Raw genomic sequence first — 17,896 nt, 5'->3', positions numbered from 1 at the left:
TTGGAGTGGCCCCCAGCCCAGGGTCACTGGGACAAGGATGTGCATGGCTATTTTTCTTCCTGAAGGGCCTGAGGGGTGGCTTAGAGATTTTTGCCCCTAGCTCTTGGTCCCTATCAAGTCCCGAACTCTGATCGTAGTTGCCTCTTTACTTCCCCGTTCGTACACGTTTTTGGCTCATAAAATCGCTTGGAAAGTCCTTCCTAGTATCAGTCCACAATCCTCTCTCCGCGAATTGTAGTTCTGCTCCCTAAGAGGAGACTTCCATTGACAAGAGACCCCCAAGAAGGACAATCCGTGTACACATTGTCCTTAAACTGTCCCCTCGGAGCTAAGGGCTACTCCAGGTACCTAGAAGCGGGCCCCGCCCTCCCTCCCACAGTCCGGGGTTGGGGCGGGTGCTGCCGGCAGGGCGGTACAAAAAGCGTCCCGCCCTGCGCTCCTCACTTGACTCGGTCTGGCAGTCTCGAGCTTGGAGGCGGAGGCGCGCAGGGCAGCCTGGGTCCAGCCCACACCCCTCACCAGGTAGGGACTCTCCCTGTTCAGAGGGCAGAGGGTGTAGAGAAGGAGCAGAGAGGAGGGGGCACACAGAGGGAGAAGGACTCAGGTCAGAGAGACACAAAGGAGTGGGTCAGAAGGACGCAGAGCAGCGGGTCAGAGGGACGCCGAGGACAGAAGGGTTGGGGCGCGCATCGGGAGGTGGCTGAAAGGGGATTAGTAAGACACACAGAGCCAACAATCCAACTCAGATGCGTCAGAGGGATAGAGGGACCAAGGGCAGGAGAGAAGAATGCGCGTTGGAAATGTCAAGGTCCCATTTCCTTGTCCTTGACAGTCCCTAAAGAGGTCTGGGAGGGGGTCTGCTTGTTGCATATCTCCTTGTCCCGTGAGTGGGCTGACACCTAGCGCTGTGTTTTACCCCCGGGAGACTCAGAAGTCAGGGTGCCACGCTTTGCTGAGCCTCCTGGGAGGGCTCCAGGACGCGTGAAGGAAGACCCACCCTTGATGTGTGTGAGGGAGTCTCCAGAATCCAACACCTCTGACCCCTGACCTCTGTCCTCCCCGACCCAGCAGGCACCATGTGGGGATGTCCGCTAGGGCTGCTATTGCTGCTGCTGGCTGGCCAGGCTGCCCTGGAGGCCCGGCGGAGTCGTTGGCGCAGGGAGCTGGCGCCAGGGCTGCACCTGCGGGGCATCCGGGACGCCGGTGGCAGATACTGCCAAGAGCAGGACATGTGCTGCCGCGGCCGTGCTGACGAGTGTGCTTTGCCCTACCTGGGAGCCACCTGTTACTGTGACCTCTTCTGCAACCGCACCGTCTCTGACTGCTGCCCTGACTTTTGGGACTTCTGCCTCGGGATTCCACCCCCCTTCCCTCCTGTCCAAGGTGGGCACCAGATGGCCAGCAGGAGGGCCACTTTGTCAATCCCAGTCCCAGCGAAGCTCAGGAACAAGGCTGATAAAGGGCATTTCCAGGCTTTGAAAAAAGTAGGAAAGAAATCCTCATTCTATTTCCTGCCCTTCTGGAAGTCCCTCCTGTGGTCTTACTTAAGTCTTTCAAGCAACACTGAAAATAGTCCTGTTAGGCCCTAGGGCAGGGCAGACAGGCTCCAGCCCTATCTCCCAGTCAGTATGGGGAAGGTGGCAGCCCCGCCTGCTGACTCACCCTGGGGCTGATAGAGCCCACAGAGGCCGGCCAGGTTGTCATACATAGGCAGGCGATTTTACCCTCGCTTAGGATTCTGTACCTCTGAGACTGGCCTGCACGTGCCTTGTTTCCTGTCCCAGTAGGAGAATTATGGGATGTCCTTCCTGCAGACTCCCACAGCCTGCTGGGCTTTAGGCTGAGGAGTTCCCATGCCCACATTGTATGTCAAAATGCTGTGCCTTTTTACGGGAGTTGCTTGCCTACCCTGGGCTTCGGTTTCTTTCCTAAAGCTCCTTCCGTGCCCATGGGCAAGTCCCAACTCATTTGAGTGACAAAGGATACCAGGAATGTCATGGCTGGCCTCCAGGTGAAATGCCACGGACCCAAAGGGAGTCCCTGAGCAGCTTGTGTGTGGCAGTTTCTATGGGAACTTGGGGACGCCCTAAGATGTAGTTTGTCTCTAGATTCCGTTCGGTGGGGATTGGTGTGTATGTACCGCCAGCTCAGGAAGTGTTGGGCTACTCAGCCTTGAGGATTTGACCTTCTCTCATCTTTCCTTCTCTCCCTCTGATAGGTTGCATGCATGCGGGCCGGATCTACCCAATCTTCGGAACCTATTGGGAAAACTGCAATCGGTGGTGAGTACGAGAGACTGGGGTGGGCTCACTTCGAGCTCCATGCGGCAGACTTGGCACCAAAACCTGTCACTCATTTCCCCAGGATGAGTCCTTTTTGCTCTCCAGGCCTCAAGTGTTTTTATCTGTAATATGGAAACTTTCAACTGGCCACGCCATCTCCTACAATAAGATTCTAGTCACAAGCTTAGGAGCGGTCAGCCATCGGATTGGCCTGGCTGGGGGCCACACCTAAGCTAGGAGTTTTTCTCCACTCCTCCCGGTTTGGGCTGGCCACCCTCCCAGCTGGGCTCGCTGTCACAGGAGAGTCCAAGGGGACGCCAGGAAGGAAACCTCTGTAGTATCCGCAGACCTGGGCGGGATGAGGGGTCAGGGATGACTGAGCTGGCCATCAGCCAGTGGCCTGCAGCAGGGCCTTCCCTGGAATGTGCCCTCTCCCTACCCTCAAACCCCCAGTTCCAGGCAGGGGGAGGAGGGGGCCATGGCTAGCCCGTCCTCAGTCTGAGCTGGGAGGCAGAGCAGGTGGGAGCTATGAATGCCTTACTGGAAAGGGTCTCTGCTGCCCTGAGCCTGCCCCATCCCTCCCTCTGCCTGGACTGGGAGGCCCCAGGGATAAGGAAACTTTTTGGAATGTGTTGCGCATAGCTGTTCGCTTGGCCTCACTGGGTGAGGGGTGCCGGGGTCACTGTGGGAATGGGGACCATGTGTGCGTGTATGCGTGGGTGCTGGCGTGTGTCTGGGTGAGGGAGGGTGTGTGTGTGTGTGTGCTCAGAGGGCGGGGTGTCTGCAGAATTCTGCTGTTCTGATAGGGTGGCTGCCAAGGGGTTAATGTTTCCATCCTGTCCCAGGCCCTTCTGGAATGCTGGGACCTGCTGCTACCAGTCCTGTCTAGACCTGCTTGAACAGCCCTGGGGCTCAAGAGAAGGGGACAGGAAAGCGTTAGCTGACCTCTTCAGGACAGGTCCTGGTGGCTGAGTGCCCCAAGTATGCCAACTGAGAGGGGGAGATTGTCAATGTGCTTTCTAGGCTGGACATCACCATCAGGGACTCTGGTCATATTGAGCGGTGTTGAGGAAGGTAGAAGAGGGGGCCTCCCTACCCCCACAGGCCCTTCCAGCTCTCTTGAGCACCACCCGCAGACTCGAGGGCTAAAGAGCCAGCCATATTGGGGCTTGGCTCCCCTTGAGGCTCCTTATAAGGTGGCATTGTAGGCGGATGCCCTGGGTTGCCTGGAAGGAGGCTGGTTAGCATCTTGTAATAGCAAAGTTATGAGCTTGTAAAAACATTGTAGAATCCCTAGAATTCGTGCCTCCAGCTGATGCCTAATTACCGAAGACCTACTGTGTCAAAGGCACCATGTTGGGCCTAGGAGGTGCAGCTGGAAGGAGACAGGCCTTGACCCAGTGGGAGCTTGTAGTCTCACAGAGAAGGACATGGGAAAGCAACACACACAATGTCACGCCGAACTGCCATGGGTGTTACGTAGGGAGGGAAAATAAGAGGGAACCCTAGCTTTATGATGGGTTATAAGATAAACAAGGGACTTAGGCACCGGGGAGAGGAACCACTGAGGGGAAGGCAGGAGGCAGGTGAGCTCTTCTTGGTGGGACCCTCAACCATCAGAGACTGTAAAAGGCTCAGCCATGTGCCAGTTTCTGAGTGTCGAGACCCCAAGTCTAATGGAAATCACTCATGGGTCTGCCTGGCCAAAGAGCACCTGGGGCGGGGATGGCTAAGTGAGTTGGTTTGGCATCCGAAGAGGAGGGGCATGAGGATGGGTTCCTGATGTGTGTCTTTGGCGTGCACCGATGCAGAACGTGCCTCCTAGACCAGCACCTGACTAGGTACCATGTTCTGAGATGAGGATTGTGGGAGGAACAGACTGGAGGAAGGCTGGGTGGCTTTAATCTGAGATGCCATTATACATCCAGAGGGTGTGGTCAGCCGGATGTGAGCTGTGGGGGTGTGTCAGGGTTCCTGATGTGTGAACAATAGAAGCCGAAAGCACCCACAATGGGTCAAGCCCTTCCGAGGCCTGCCATGGAATCCCTGGAAAGTGATACTAGGTATTGTCCTCGATTTGTAGTTGGGAACCTAAGCAGAGGGGGTGGGGCTCTTAAATAACCTCTCCAAGGCCACCGAACAGGACGGCGGGACCAGTCCACGGTCTTAGCCACACGGCTGTACTGCCTTGGTCTTTCATGCACTCAAGAGCTATAAACTAGGATGCAGGCCCAAAATCCCTGCTATGCTGGGTGCTGAGACAGGAGGATGCCGAGTCCAAAGGTAGCTGGAACTCCTGAGTCATTTCCAAGCCAGCCTACACACCTTAGTGACACCCTGTCTCAAAAGACGGTCAAAGGAGGATTGGGGCCCGTGACCCAGGGAAGAGCATCTGCTTGACACCCATGAGGCCAGGGATCAGTCCCAAGACAATGAAAAGTGGTGTTTACTGGATGCTCGCCACTTACACGGTTCTCCCCTGTAATGGGGATAAGTGGGCTGAGGGTGTAGCTCAGGGGGTAGAGTGCTGGCCAAGTAGGTAAGAAGTCCTAGGTTTGGGTTGGGGATTTGGCTCAGTGGTAGAGCGCTTGCCTAGCAAGCGCAAGGCCCTGGGTTCAGTCCCCAGCTCTGAAAAAAAGAAAAGAAAAGAAAAGAAAAAAAGAAGCCCTAGGTTTAATCTTCAGCACCACCCAAAACCGGACCTGGAGGTGCAGAGGCAAGAGGATCAGAAGTTCAAGACTTTTGGGTAGGTGGGGGGGGGGCAACATAGCAAGTTCAAGGTCAGCTTTTTTTGGGGGCAACATAGTAAGTTCAAGGCCAGCTTCTTTTTTTTTTTTTTTTTAAGATTTATTTATTATATATAAGCACATTGTAGCTGTCTTCAGACACACCAGAAGAGGGCATCGGATCCCATTACAGATGGTTGTGAGCCACCATGTGGTTGCTGGGATTTGAACTCAGGACCTTTGGTAGAGCAGTCAGTGCTCCTAACCACTGAGCCATCTCTCCAGCCCAAGGCCAGCTTCTAATACACGAGAGATGCTGTAAGGAAAAAGAGGAGGGGAATGGGATTGGGGGTGGGGATGAGAACAGTATAAACACCAACAGGACACCAGGTGTCTAAGGGACACAGTGAGGCAGGGATTGGGACAGAGAGTATGGAGACCACTGAGCTTTAAGAAAAAATAACCAACCAAAGAGCATAGGCTGGTCCAAGCTCTCTCCCTCCACTCCTCCCAACCTCCCCCACCCCCAGCACATAGGTAGCAGAGGTCTGCCTCGTCTGGCCTCAGTAGGAGAGGATGAGCCTAATCTGTAGAGACTTGATGTCCCAGAGAAGGGGAATGCTGGAGGGGTGAGGTGGGGGGGTGAGGAAACACCCTCTCAGAGGCAAAGGGGAGGAGGCATGGGGTAAAGAACTCTTGGAGGTGGGGCAGGAAAGGGCCAACATTTGAAATGTAAATTTTAAAAAAGTACAGAAAATAAAAAGATAGCTGATCAGAGAAGGCTTCTCTGGGAGGTGACATTTGAACAAGGACTTGGATAAAAGGAGTGGGAACCAGGAAAGGTGTGCTGGGGAGAGCCGCTCAAAGGCCCTGGGCAGGAGTTTGGCAGGTGTGCATATCCACGATGGCTAGAGTCCAGGCCTGGGAGGAACAGGGGTCAGACGGGACGGGAGAACAGATCACAGCGCTTGTTGCCGTGAAGGACTCTGGCTCTCTTTCTGTGGTGCGGAGCCAGTGGAGGGTTGGAGCAGAGCCGTGACGTGACTTAGACCTAGCAGGATGGCCATGGCCACCAATTGAAACATCTACTTCAGGAACGTGGGGTGGAGTGGGGCAGAGGCTGAAACTGGGAGACTGTAGCGGCAGTGATCAGGGGAAAGGTGGCTGGACAGACGTGCATCTGGAGTGCAGTGGATCAACACGTGAGGGGTCAAAGGTGACTCCGGGCTTTGAGTCTGCGCTGCAGGAAGTAACAAGACCTGGAACTCACTTTGACCCACGTTAAGTAGAACCTGTTGTTAGGCCCCCACGATGGTAATGTTGAGGGAACCGTGAGTTCCTGGGCAGCAGAGATGAACTTGACTTACAAAGCCACCAGGCTGGGTGGGATCATTCAGGGGGTCCACTCTAGTGACTGGCTCACAATCCCAGGCCTGTTTGGACCTCTGGGGCTCCACAAGCCCCCAGCCCCTAGTCATAATTTTTGTTTCCTTTCCAGCACCTGCCATGAGAAAGGGCAGTGGGAATGTGACCAGGAGCCATGTCTAGTGGACCCAGCCATGATTAAAGCCATCAACCGGGGCAACTACGGGTGAGAGGCCCTGGGCATCAGAGGGCACAGGGGGGTACATACATGTCCACTTGTATGATCATCAGACATGGTCATTGTGTTAGGTGCACACGCTGAGATTGACCAGTTTCCGTTTTAGTCATCATTCATAGTTCTAGGGCTTCTGGCCTTGACAGGTCTGTGACGTCCCTTCTCTCCTCCAGGTGGCAGGCTGGGAACCACAGTGCCTTCTGGGGCATGACCCTGGATGAGGGCATTCGATACCGGCTGGGCACAATCCGCCCATCTTCCTCTGTCATGAATATGAATGAGATTTATGTAAGTCCGTTCTTGCCCACATCCCCACCATCTATCTTCCAGTGGCTTAATGCATGGGGATGGTGGACCTCTTCTTGTCCTGCCAAGGGCCTATCCTCCAGGATGAGGCTGTGTGTCCTTGGGCATATCACTGCCTTCTCTGGTGGGACTGTGCCTCTAAACCTTCTGGTGCTTGCAGCAGCCCGTCCTGCCTCCTCAGCCTGGGAAAAATGTTGTTGGGTCCAGTACAGCTAGGCCAAGACCCAAGGGCTGGGGGTCACTTTGGTATTTTAGGAAAAAAGGGACAGACAGCTCTGGCCAGAAAGCAACAATTCTCGGAAAAAATGCCGACTCAGTGATGCCCCTAGGGAGGAGGGGGCTTCTGTTTTTCCACCAGACCCTGCCAGTCTTAGGGAGAGTGGGGGCAGGTAAAGACTCCCAGGAGGCAGGCGTGGGTGGGGCTGTACTGTCCATCAAAGCAGACAGAGGCCAGGGGACTTCTGCTCAAGGCCAGGGTGACCAGCCCCTGGCCCTGCCTTTCTCCCTAGGGCTGCCTGCTATTTTCTGCCGTTTGTCTTGGCTGCCTGCCTGGTCACGGGACCTTACTGTTTCTTCCCGCCCCTGTCCTTTGGGGCTTGGAGGCCACCACTGCTGGGGCAGGAAGGAGGGTGGGGCTGATCAGAAAGGTACAGAGGAAAGTAGCAGCAGAAGAGAGTGAGAAGTGGTGGCCCTGGCCACTGTGCCTCATTACCCATGTGGTGTTTGGGGGGACCCTGAACAGTATTGATGATTCTACTCAAGTTCAAGTCGGAAGGAACGGGCATGCCACTCTCCTCCCAGAAGCAGGGCAACAGCAGATCCGAAAGCTAGAGGCGTTATGTTAGAGGGACCGCAGGGCCAAGCTAGGAAGCAAGCGGAATCATCACTGTTTTACAGACGGTGCTGGGACAAGGAGAAGTGCTACCCACTGCCTTTGAGGCTTCCGAGAAGTGGCCCAACCTGATCCATGAGCCGCTGGACCAGGGCAACTGTGCGGGTTCCTGGGCCTTCTCCACAGCAGGTGTGTCCAGAGGGCAGGTGTGTCCAGGGGGCAGGTGTGTCCAGGGGGCAGGTGTGTCCAGGGGGCAGGTGTGTCCAGGGGCAGGTGTGTCCAGGGGGCAGCTGTATCCAGGGGGCAGCTGTGTCCAGGGGGCAGCTGTGTCCAGGGGCAGGAGCTGGCGCCAGAGAGGAGGGCCCCAGCCTGGCTTCTCACAGCCCTTTCTACCTTCCCCACTAGCTGTCGCATCTGACCGAGTGTCCATCCATTCTTTGGGACACATGACACCCATCCTCTCACCGCAGAACCTGCTATCCTGTGATACCCACCACCAGAAGGGCTGCCGAGGTGGGCGTCTCGATGGTGCTTGGTGGTTCCTGCGGTGCCGAGGGTACGCTACAGGGGTTGCGGGTTGGAAGAAGGCGAAGCACCCTACAGAGCCTGGGCGTTGTGGTGTCACCACCACATTATGGCTCCTGCTTCCTTTTCTAGGGTGGTGTCTGATAACTGTTACCCATTCTCCGGCCGTGAGCAGAACGACGAGGCCAGCCCCACTCCTCGATGCATGATGCACAGCCGCGCCATGGGGCGGGGCAAGCGCCAGGCCACTTCTCGCTGCCCCAATAGTCATGTTGATTCCAATGACATCTACCAGGTCACGCCTGTCTACCGCCTGGCCTCCGATGTAAGTCTAAACCTGGGGAGGGCGCAGAAGCAAGAGTTGGGGGTTTGGTTTGCTAAATCTTACACTGATGAACCTCCCTCCCCAGGAGAAGGAGATCATGAAGGAGCTAATGGAAAATGGCCCTGTTCAAGGTAAACAACCCCAGGCTCTCTCTGGTTCCAGAAACTTCCTGCTGGAGTTTGGATGGAGGGCCTAAGAGGTCTCTACAGCTTAGGTATCAAGTGCAGTTGTAAGAGGCGTGGAGGGCCTGTGCAGGAAGCCCCTGGTTAAGTCAGTGTCTAACGAGAGGCTCTGGTGTCTGGATGCTCAGGTGTCCAGGCTGAGCCCCGTCTTTGCCTCTGCCCACAGCGCTTATGGAAGTACACGAAGACTTCTTCTTGTACCAGCGAGGCATCTACAGCCACACACCTGTAAGCCAGGGGAGGCCAGAGCAGTACCGCCGACACGGGACTCACTCTGTCAAGATCACAGGGTGAGGTTCCTGAGGGCACATGGGACTAGGAGCAGCGGCGTTTACATTGGGAATTCTTTGAAAATCTTTGTGTTCTCTGCCAAGCTGAGGCTGCTCCTCCCTCATCCCATTGCCAAAGAGGAAACAGACACAGAGAGGAGGGGCTGCTTGCAGGGGTGCATGGACTGTGGGGAGCTTTGAAGGGGGTCTGGGAACAGTGAAACTGTCCCCCTTGAAATCGAGGATTCAAGAGTTAACAGGGGGGTGCACACATCTGGAATCTCAGCACTGGGATGTAGGCAAAAGGATCAGGAGTTAAAAACCCACCTTCATGTGTATAGTAACGTCACTGCTAGTTTGGGCTGTGTGAAACATTGTCTCAAAAAACAAAACTCTGGGGGTTGGGGATTTAGCTCACTGGTAGAGCGCTTGAGTGCAAGGCCCTGGGTTCCGGTCCCCAGCTCCGAAAAAAAGAAAAAAGAAAAAAGAAAAAAAAAAACAAAAAACAACAAAACTCTGGCCAACCACTGAGTGACAGACCATGCAGGGAGGGGTGGACACTCGGCATGTCCCTAGCTATGCTCAGATTTCAGAAGCAACAGGGGTGGCTTGGGGGTGACATGTTCCAGGTGTTGAGACCCCATCCCCTCTCCCTCTTGCTTTGCTGCTAGGTGGGGAGAAGAGACACTGCCAGACGGAAGGACGATCAAGTACTGGGTGAGTCTCTGGTGTGAGTCCCAAATCCCTTGCCTTCTGGATCCTTGCCCTCCCTTTGCCTCATGCCTCTCTCCTCTTCACCCCCAGACTGCTGCCAACTCGTGGGGCCCATGGTGGGGTGAGAGGGGCCACTTCCGAATCGTGCGTGGCACCAACGAGTGTGACATCGAGACCTTCGTGCTGGGCGTCTGGGGCCGAGTAGGAATGGAGGACATGGGGCACCACTGAGTCTCGGCCACTAAGCTAGGTGGGATCCACAGCCACAGAAGAGGCCTTGGGGGCCACGCCGATGAGGCCTTGGGACCAGGTGCTAATCCCCTCAGACTCAGATCCACACAAACGCAGAACCCCACCTGGGAGCTAATGTCCCTCAGGGAGCAACAGTGAGGCTGGAGGGAACCCTCAGACATCACAGCCGGAACTGGAAAGGGCCCGGCTTGGAAACTGCAGGGAGTAAAATTCCCAGGCCCCTGGTCAGCCAGCCCAAGACCATGGGAGCTAAGACACCCCAACCTCTTCATCCTCCTACCCAACCTCATTCTTATTTTTTCATTCTCCTTGGTGGATTCTGCCCATCCCCCTGGCCTCCGTTCTGGCTGGACCTTTCCATCCTCAACACTGCTTTCTTACTCTTTAAAAATATTTATTTTTCTTTTCATTAAAATAAAACCAAAGTATTGATAATTGCAGTGTCTGGGAGTCTTCAAGGTGAAAAAAATCACATCAGAGTTGGGGTGGCCTGTGGTTAGACAACAGAAAGGACTGCCTGAAAGCTAAGAACAAGGGTACAAGCTTGCACTCCCAGCGCTTGGGTGGTGGAAGCACAGGGATCTGAGTTCTAGGTTATCATTGGATGAGGTAGCAAACTTGAGGACAGCCTTGGGGTGTGTGAGACCCTGACAGAAAGGGAAGGGGAGAGGTGGGAGAGAAGTGCATATCACTGGGTGGCAGGCAGGGGTGGGTAAACAAGAAATCTTAGTGTCCCTCCCATTACAATCCTCAGTGCCCAGGCACTTGCAGCAGGGACATGGATGGCATGACCTTTGACCTCCGGAGAATGTCTGCCCTGGCTTGGACCTCTCAGATGCTGAGTCAGCACTGCAGTCACACACACACACACACACACACACACACACACACACACACACACACACACACACACAAAATGAGAAAGTGTGGCTCAGCCTTACAATTAACAGAAGTAATCCAGTAGGCAGAGACTGACCCTGGCCTTTCCCTACTCCTGAGACATACTGGCCTGCCTGACAGCCCTCTCTCTACTGTACATCCCCAGGTTCCCAGTGCCTAATAGATGGTGGTAGGCAACCCTTCCCTCCCCTCCCCCTTCCCGCCTCTCCCCTTTTCCCCTTCCCTTCCCCTCCCCATTCCTCCCTTCTCCCTTCCCTTCCTCTTCCCCTTCCCTCCTCTCCCCCTTCCTTTCCCTCCCCTCCCCCCCTTCTCTTGTCCTTCTTAACCTCTCTCCTCTTTCTGTCAGGGTCTCCTATGATCAGAGCTGTTCTCCTGTCCCCAGTCCCAGCCCAATTTCAAGGACCCAGGGACCTGCGTGACCAGCCTCCTACCCTGTGCCTCAGTGGTACACACCTGCAATCACAGTACTTGGTGGATACATGAGGCCACAGAGCAAATTCAAGGCCAGCCTGGCCTATGTGAAACTGTCAGAATATGACAGCCCCAGGTCCTCTCTGCTCCTCAAATGATGAGTTTGTACCCTGGTTTATAGGAGATTTCTCTGGGGTCCTCCCAGGGACCTAGCCATTGAGGCTACTAACTGTGACCAGCAGGTATGGGTGACAAAAATGTAAAAGAACTGTTCTCCGTGGCCACGCCAGATGGCTCTCTCTCGTCCTCTCTGTTCCCACATCTCCCTGCCTGGTTCACCCCCACCCCCATTTTCTGTCTGTCCTTTCCTTCCTTCTCCGTCCCCACTTCTCTGCCCGCATGGCTCTGCTCCCTCTGTGCCTCTGCCCCTTCTCCAGGCCTGCACTCCCCTCCCTTCCCCCAAATAAACCTCGTTTATACCAGGTCTGCTGCATGGAGTGGCTTCTCAGAGAACACCTTAGCATGGGCCTGCCAGGCACCCACACCCCATCATATTTCAAGACACAGACTACAGTCACTGTCTGGTCCCCAGTCCAGACCCCTCTCCTGCCACTTACCTCTGCCCTACTCTTACTTCAGAGCCAGGTCCTGGATTTTTTATTCACATGGTACCTATAAAGGTTGACTGACTGACAGGGTGCTGCTGAGCAAGGGAAAACACCCGTCCAACACACGGGTTAGACACCACCTCCCACAGCTCTTCTCTGCCTGTCCTTTCACTGAATACTTGCCTGTGTGTCTGCACTAGAAGCCCCAAGACTAGGCCCTAGAGGGAGGCCAGGCCTGGATAGTGAGTTGGGTCCTTGTTCTTCCACGGGTAGGGTCTCACGTAGCAAGTACCCCAGGCAAGTACCCCATGAACTCTCTGTGGATATTGACTTTGAACAGATCCTCCTGCCTCTCCTCCCAAATACTAAAATCAGCGTCAAGCACCACTGCACCCTTCTGACTTTCTAGTTTGCTCTTTCACCCCGCCCCTTTCCTTTTCAAAAAAACGAGCCTTGGGTCCCTCTGAGTTTTGACGCATGGAGCTGTCTGGAGGACGGGGAAAGGAGTCCCCGAATCACCCACGAGGTCCTCATAGGGGTCCTGGCAGGCCCAGGCCCAGGTCTTCCAGGCATCACCTGAAAGGAATGCTGCGGGGCAGCCCGATAAGCGGTTGCCTTTGTCTCATTTCCTGTTTGCTAGGACGTCCCGAACCCTGGCCCTGGCCGGTTAGCTGAACTCAAGGCCCAGGGCAACCTTGGAACAGCACAAGTCGGGAGTCCCAAGGGGGCGAGCAGGCCTTGTCCTCCTGTCTGCAGCCGCAGCCCAAGAGGCACCCCGATGGAAAAACCCCTGTCCGGGGAGAGGCTGGAAATTTCTGCCAAAGGTCCTTTTGGCGGAAACCGCGGGGGGGGGGGGGGGTAGGGAAGGAAAGGGGACCCGAGAGGGAAATCGGATGTGGCCTGGTCTGCAGGCTGAGGCTCTGGTTGTGCCCCACGAACCCCTGAGAATTCGACCCAGCCCTACTTGAACCTCTTTTGAACTGCAGGAGGGCGTGGGGGCTGGAGGTATGGATGAGGGAGACCTCGCCAGGTGTCCTGTGCCCACCAGTCCAAAGTTACCCCTGTTCTCTGCACTACTGATGGGTGTATTGCTACGCTGAGGCAAGCCTTGTCCCCCACCCCCACCCCATGCCCCCTGGACCTCTGTCCTTAAGTCTAAAGAATCCCTTCCAACCCCATCCCCCACCCTTCACTGTGTATTCTGAGGCTAATCACACCCTCTCTGTTCTGGCCAACACTCTTTAAACAAAGAGTCTAAAAAGTCTGTATCTGATCCACATAGCTGGGTGTAACTTACGTCAGGTTTGTCTGACGTAAGAAAACAGTGGACGGACAGACTGCTCAGTGCTTAGAATTTTTGGTTTTGATCAGGGTCTCACAAAGCCCGGGCTGGCCTCAAACTCTCTCTATTGCTAAGAATGACCGCAACTTCCTCCTACCCAGTTGATGAGGTGTTGAGGATCAAACCTTGAGCTGTGCCTGCACGTGTGCTCTGTGAATGCTTGACTAACCGAGCTTCGAAGCTCAGGAAAGAGTAACAGCCACAATCACTCGAAGGACTCGGACGTGACCATGTAAAAGATTCTCATAATGAGCTATACATTTGCTGAGTGCTTTGCCCACAGATGTCTGCAAACAGGCTGTTTGGGATATTTTACATATATTACCTCATTTAAGTCTTTAAAATAAACAGTTTCTGGGGCTGGGTAGATGGCTTAGTACTTAAGAGCGAAGTGACTCGTGCTCTCGCAGACGCCCGGGTTCTGTTCCCAGCATCCTCGTTAGAGCAGCTCGCAACCACCTGTAACTCTAGCTCCAGAGGACCCAATATCCTCTTCTTACGTTGGGCACCCACACACTTGTGGCATATACAACACACACACACACACACACACACACACACACACACACACACACGCACTCTAAATAAATTTTAGAGTTTCTTTTGCATTTAAACAGAGAGTGGAGGTTAGTGACGGCCTTGAGCTTAGTAAGTCGGGGAGGAAGGGTGGTGGGGAGGCAGGATCCAATCGGGGTGGGTGTGGTCTCAATCCTCAGACCAAATTAGGTCTGGACTAATTTGTAGCTAAGATGGGTAGAGAGGCTGGGGAAGATGGCTTAGTTCATAAAGCCCTTACCACACAAACATAAAGACTGGAACTCTGGGGGCTGGAGAGTTGGCTCAGCGGTTAAGAGCACTGTCTGCTCTTCCAGCGGTCCTGAGTTCAATTCCCAGCAACCACATGGTGGCTCACAACCATCTGAAATGGGATCCGATGCTCTCTTCTGGTGTGTCTGAAGACAGCTACAGTGTACTCATATAAATAAAATAAATCTTAAAAAAAAAAAAAAGACTGGAACTCTGATGCCAGGCACCCACATAAGAGCCAGGAAGCATGATGGCCTGCCTGGGACCCCAGCTCTCCAGGGGTGCAGGCAGAGACAGGGATCCCAGAGGGCTAACTGGCTAGCATTAGGGAAATCATTGAGTTTCTGAGCTTAGGGCTCAGCACGAGTCCTTGCCTCCAGAAAGTGGGGAGTGCTGGAGTAACACACCCTATGTCAGCCTCTGGCCACACACACCACACACATGTAAACACACATACACATGTGCATAGAGATATGCACGCGCGCGCGCACACACACACACACACACACACACACACACACACACGAGTACACACTGCATATACACAGAGTATCAAGAGTCCAACAGCCTTTCCCAGTCTCTTTATGTGCCTGGAACATTCTTGCTCATCCTTGAAAACCTAGCTTACATGTCCCTCCTCTTCCCTCTTCAGCAACACCTGTCCTGACTGCCCCCTTCTGGGTCACATCTGAGTCCCCTTCTGGGTCACATCTGATATAAGCTGCCAGACACGGAGGATGCACTTTCTGACAACACCAACGACACATGGAACAAGATCTCTAAGATCTCATCTCTAACCTCTGCAGCTCCCAGTATGGTGCTTGGGTTTCATTCTGGTCTCCTGAGGGACTTGGCAGGGTTCGGGGCACCTGACTCTAATCCCAGCATCCTTTGTAAGGCTCTGTCTCTTCAAGGGAAGGGAAGCTCCGTACCCCCCTGATAACTTGCCAAACCCTATCCCTGCCCCGTGCCCATTTAGGGAAAGGAATTCGTGTGGCCTGAGCTGCAGTGCGGGCCAGTCCTTGGGACTAAGCACTGGCTCATTAGCTCTCCGGGTCCTGTCCATGCTGGGGAGGAAGCATAGCTCTTGAAATCCAAAGCCAACCAGTGAGGGACTCCAGGAACCAACATCCCAATACTATTGGATGATTCTCATTCTCTCTCTTTCCCTCTAGCTTTTAATTTACATTTATCTAACTGTGTGTGTGTGTGTGTGTGTGTGTGTGTGTGTGTGTGTGTGTGTGTGTCCCCATATGCAGGGCAGAGGACATCCTGTGAGACTTGATTCCTTGTTCCTGTGTGGGTCCTGGAATTCATATTAGCAGGTTTGGTGGCGATCAGCAAGCACCTTTACCTGCTGAGCCATTTTGCAATTAGCTGCCTTCTCCTTTCTAAGTTTTTTTTTTTTTCTTTTTTTTTCGGAGCTGGGGACCAAACCCAGGGCCTTGCGCTTGCTAGGCAAGAACTCTACCACTGAGCTAAATCCCCAACCCCTCTCCTTTCTCTTTAGAACAGTCTTCCAAGAAGAAGAGCAAGGGGCCAGGGACCATTCCTGAGCCTCTAGCCCAAAGCCATTCTCTTTGGATTCGTTTAGCTCTAGCCCAGTGTCTGCTGATAGTCCCATCACATAGCACAAAGGACCAGGTCACAGACCCTTAGAGAATCACCACGATCAGGGGAGAGCTCCAGGGACAGAGAAGTCTATTGTCCCCTGGAGTACTGCACAAAGGGCAGAGTGTGTCCACAACAGTCATGAACGACTCTTGTGATGCCATAACTCGATGGGAGATGAAATGGAGACTCAGGAGAATGTGGCTTGGCAAACATTGCCAGGAGTGGACCACGCTGACTTCTGCTGAACTTGAAGTTCAATTCAGAGAGATGATTCCTGCCTGATGATTCCTGCCTCAGTTTCTCCCAGACAATCCCCCAGGCCCATGATGGGTCCACATGGTGAAATCACTGTGCTGAGAGAGAGAGAGAGAGAGAGAGAGAGAGAGAGAGAGAGGCTTTATCGGGAGCGTCCGTCCACTTTCTTCTCCGTGATCCTCCGCCGTGAGGTGAGGTGGTTATCAGGCTATAGAATGTCCACCATACCTTCCTGAGGACATGTGTGCTATAGATAGGACTATTGGTCCTTTCTGTACGCGGAGGAAACTGAGGCAGGGGTGGAAATAGGGGACGGTGAAGTGATGTGCCAAGGCCACAGAGCTCAGAAGGAATAGATGTGATATTGTGACACATCCTGTTTTGTCCTGGTCTATGACCCCTGTCCTACTGGCTAGTCACAGAAACCAATCTCTTCCCGCAAGGCATTTGAATTTTTTCCCCACCTCCTGGTCTTGGGGCTAGCCCTAAAGGAATTCTTTAACCTACCCTTATCCAAAAGAAGGTCATAAGACTCTCATTCCTGCCTCAAACTCTGGAGCAAGACGTGCGACACAGAGAGGCCAAGAACAAACAGGCAATCAGGTCCGGCTGGCTCTCAGCACGTAATCTCACAGCATCAGATACGCAGTGAAGGCTCTAGAAACCTGAAAGGTCAGAGATCCAGTCAGCTCCCCTCCGAGAGCTTCTTTCTTACATGCCTCACCTTGAGCGTCTCCTCGTTCCTGTCTGCTGTGACGATATTTGTAATAGTTTGCTCAAGGTGTTTCCCTGGACTGGGGAGATGGCTCTGTCAATAAAGGGCTTTCCGTGCTAGCACAGGGACTGGAGTTCAAACCCTCAGCTCCCACACAAACAGCTGAGAACTAGCATTGAAGAAGCAGAGATAGGTAAGTTCTAGAGCTCACAGGCCAGCCAGCTTGGCTGAATCCATGATCTCCAGGTTCGGCAAGACACCCTGCCTCAAAAAGTAAGATGGACAGCAGTTGACGAAGATACCTGGTGCCAACTTCTGCTGCACGTACGTGTGCACACATGCACACACAACCACACACACACATGCACACACTCACATGCACACAAACGCGCACACACACGCGTGCATACACACTGTGTTCCAAGTTCTGTTCTTGCTGGGGGAGAGGAGGTTGGCGTACTACCCAAGTACTCTACCACTGAGCTACGTTCCAGCCGTTGGTGACAGCCCTGATAGGAAGACTGACTTGGTCTCCTGCTTCAGACTTCTGCATGCTGATGTGTGCCAGCAGGTTCTGCTGCATGGACCTCGTAAGCAAATTAACTGAACTTAGGGATGGGGTCGTAGGAACCCTGCCTCTGAGCCTGCCCATCTAAAGCACAGATGAATGTTGGGTCATGGAGAATGAAGGGTTAGGAATTCAAGGTCATTCTTGGCTAGTAGTGAGTTCAAAGCCAGCTGGGGCTACATAAGACTTTGTTTCAAAAAACAGCAACAAAGAAACAAAACCACAAAGATACAAGGAACACAGAAGCACAGAGATTGCAGTGGGATTGGTCATAAACATCTAAAGTGGAATGCCGTGCCCTCAAGGGGACACTTTCTGTAGGTGTCAGGTCGAACAAATCGGAGAACACCCAAAGGGTATTTCTCCTGAAGATCAGCTTTCTCTGGTGGTAGGCAAAGCCCCCACACCTTTAAAATTTTTATTTTAAAATAATAATTTATTTAAATTAATGATTAAATAATTTATTTTAAAAATAATATTTTGTTATCTTGTGTGCATGAGTGCTTTGCTTGTATGTATGTATGCATGTATACATGTATATGTGTGTGTACCATGTGTGTGTATGTTTGTATGTATGTGTACCATATGTATGCCTGGTCCCTGTGGGGGTCAGAAGAAGGCATTGGATTCCCTGGGACTGGAGTTACAGATGGTTCTGAGCCG

At 53.5% G+C, this 17,896-nt stretch overlaps 1 protein-coding gene across 4 annotated transcripts; it reads left to right on the top strand.

Moving 5' to 3' along the window:
- The first annotated feature begins 410 nt into the window (after nucleotides 1-410).
- Tinagl1 (tubulointerstitial nephritis antigen-like 1) lies at nucleotides 411-10,452 on the top strand. 4 transcript variants are annotated; one of them, XM_006238977.5, is made up of 12 exons: nucleotides 411-522; nucleotides 1,069-1,383; nucleotides 2,219-2,282; nucleotides 6,507-6,599; nucleotides 6,782-6,896; nucleotides 7,812-7,935; nucleotides 8,152-8,302; nucleotides 8,404-8,596; nucleotides 8,682-8,727; nucleotides 8,945-9,068; nucleotides 9,719-9,764; nucleotides 9,852-10,448. In XM_006238977.5, exons 2-12 carry the CDS (start codon nucleotides 1,077-1,079, stop codon nucleotides 9,990-9,992), a joined length of 1,404 nt encoding a protein of 467 aa, XP_006239039.1. In that variant the 5' UTR covers nucleotides 411-522; nucleotides 1,069-1,076; the 3' UTR covers nucleotides 9,993-10,448.
- Nucleotides 10,453-17,896: the final 7,444 nt, after the last annotated feature.

Source organism: Rattus norvegicus, chromosome 5 (assembly GCF_036323735.1).
Source record: "Rattus norvegicus strain BN/NHsdMcwi chromosome 5, GRCr8, whole genome shotgun sequence".
NCBI classification, from domain to species: domain Eukaryota; kingdom Metazoa; phylum Chordata; class Mammalia; order Rodentia; family Muridae; genus Rattus; species Rattus norvegicus.
This window is presented reverse-complemented; position numbering and strand designations above follow the sequence as displayed.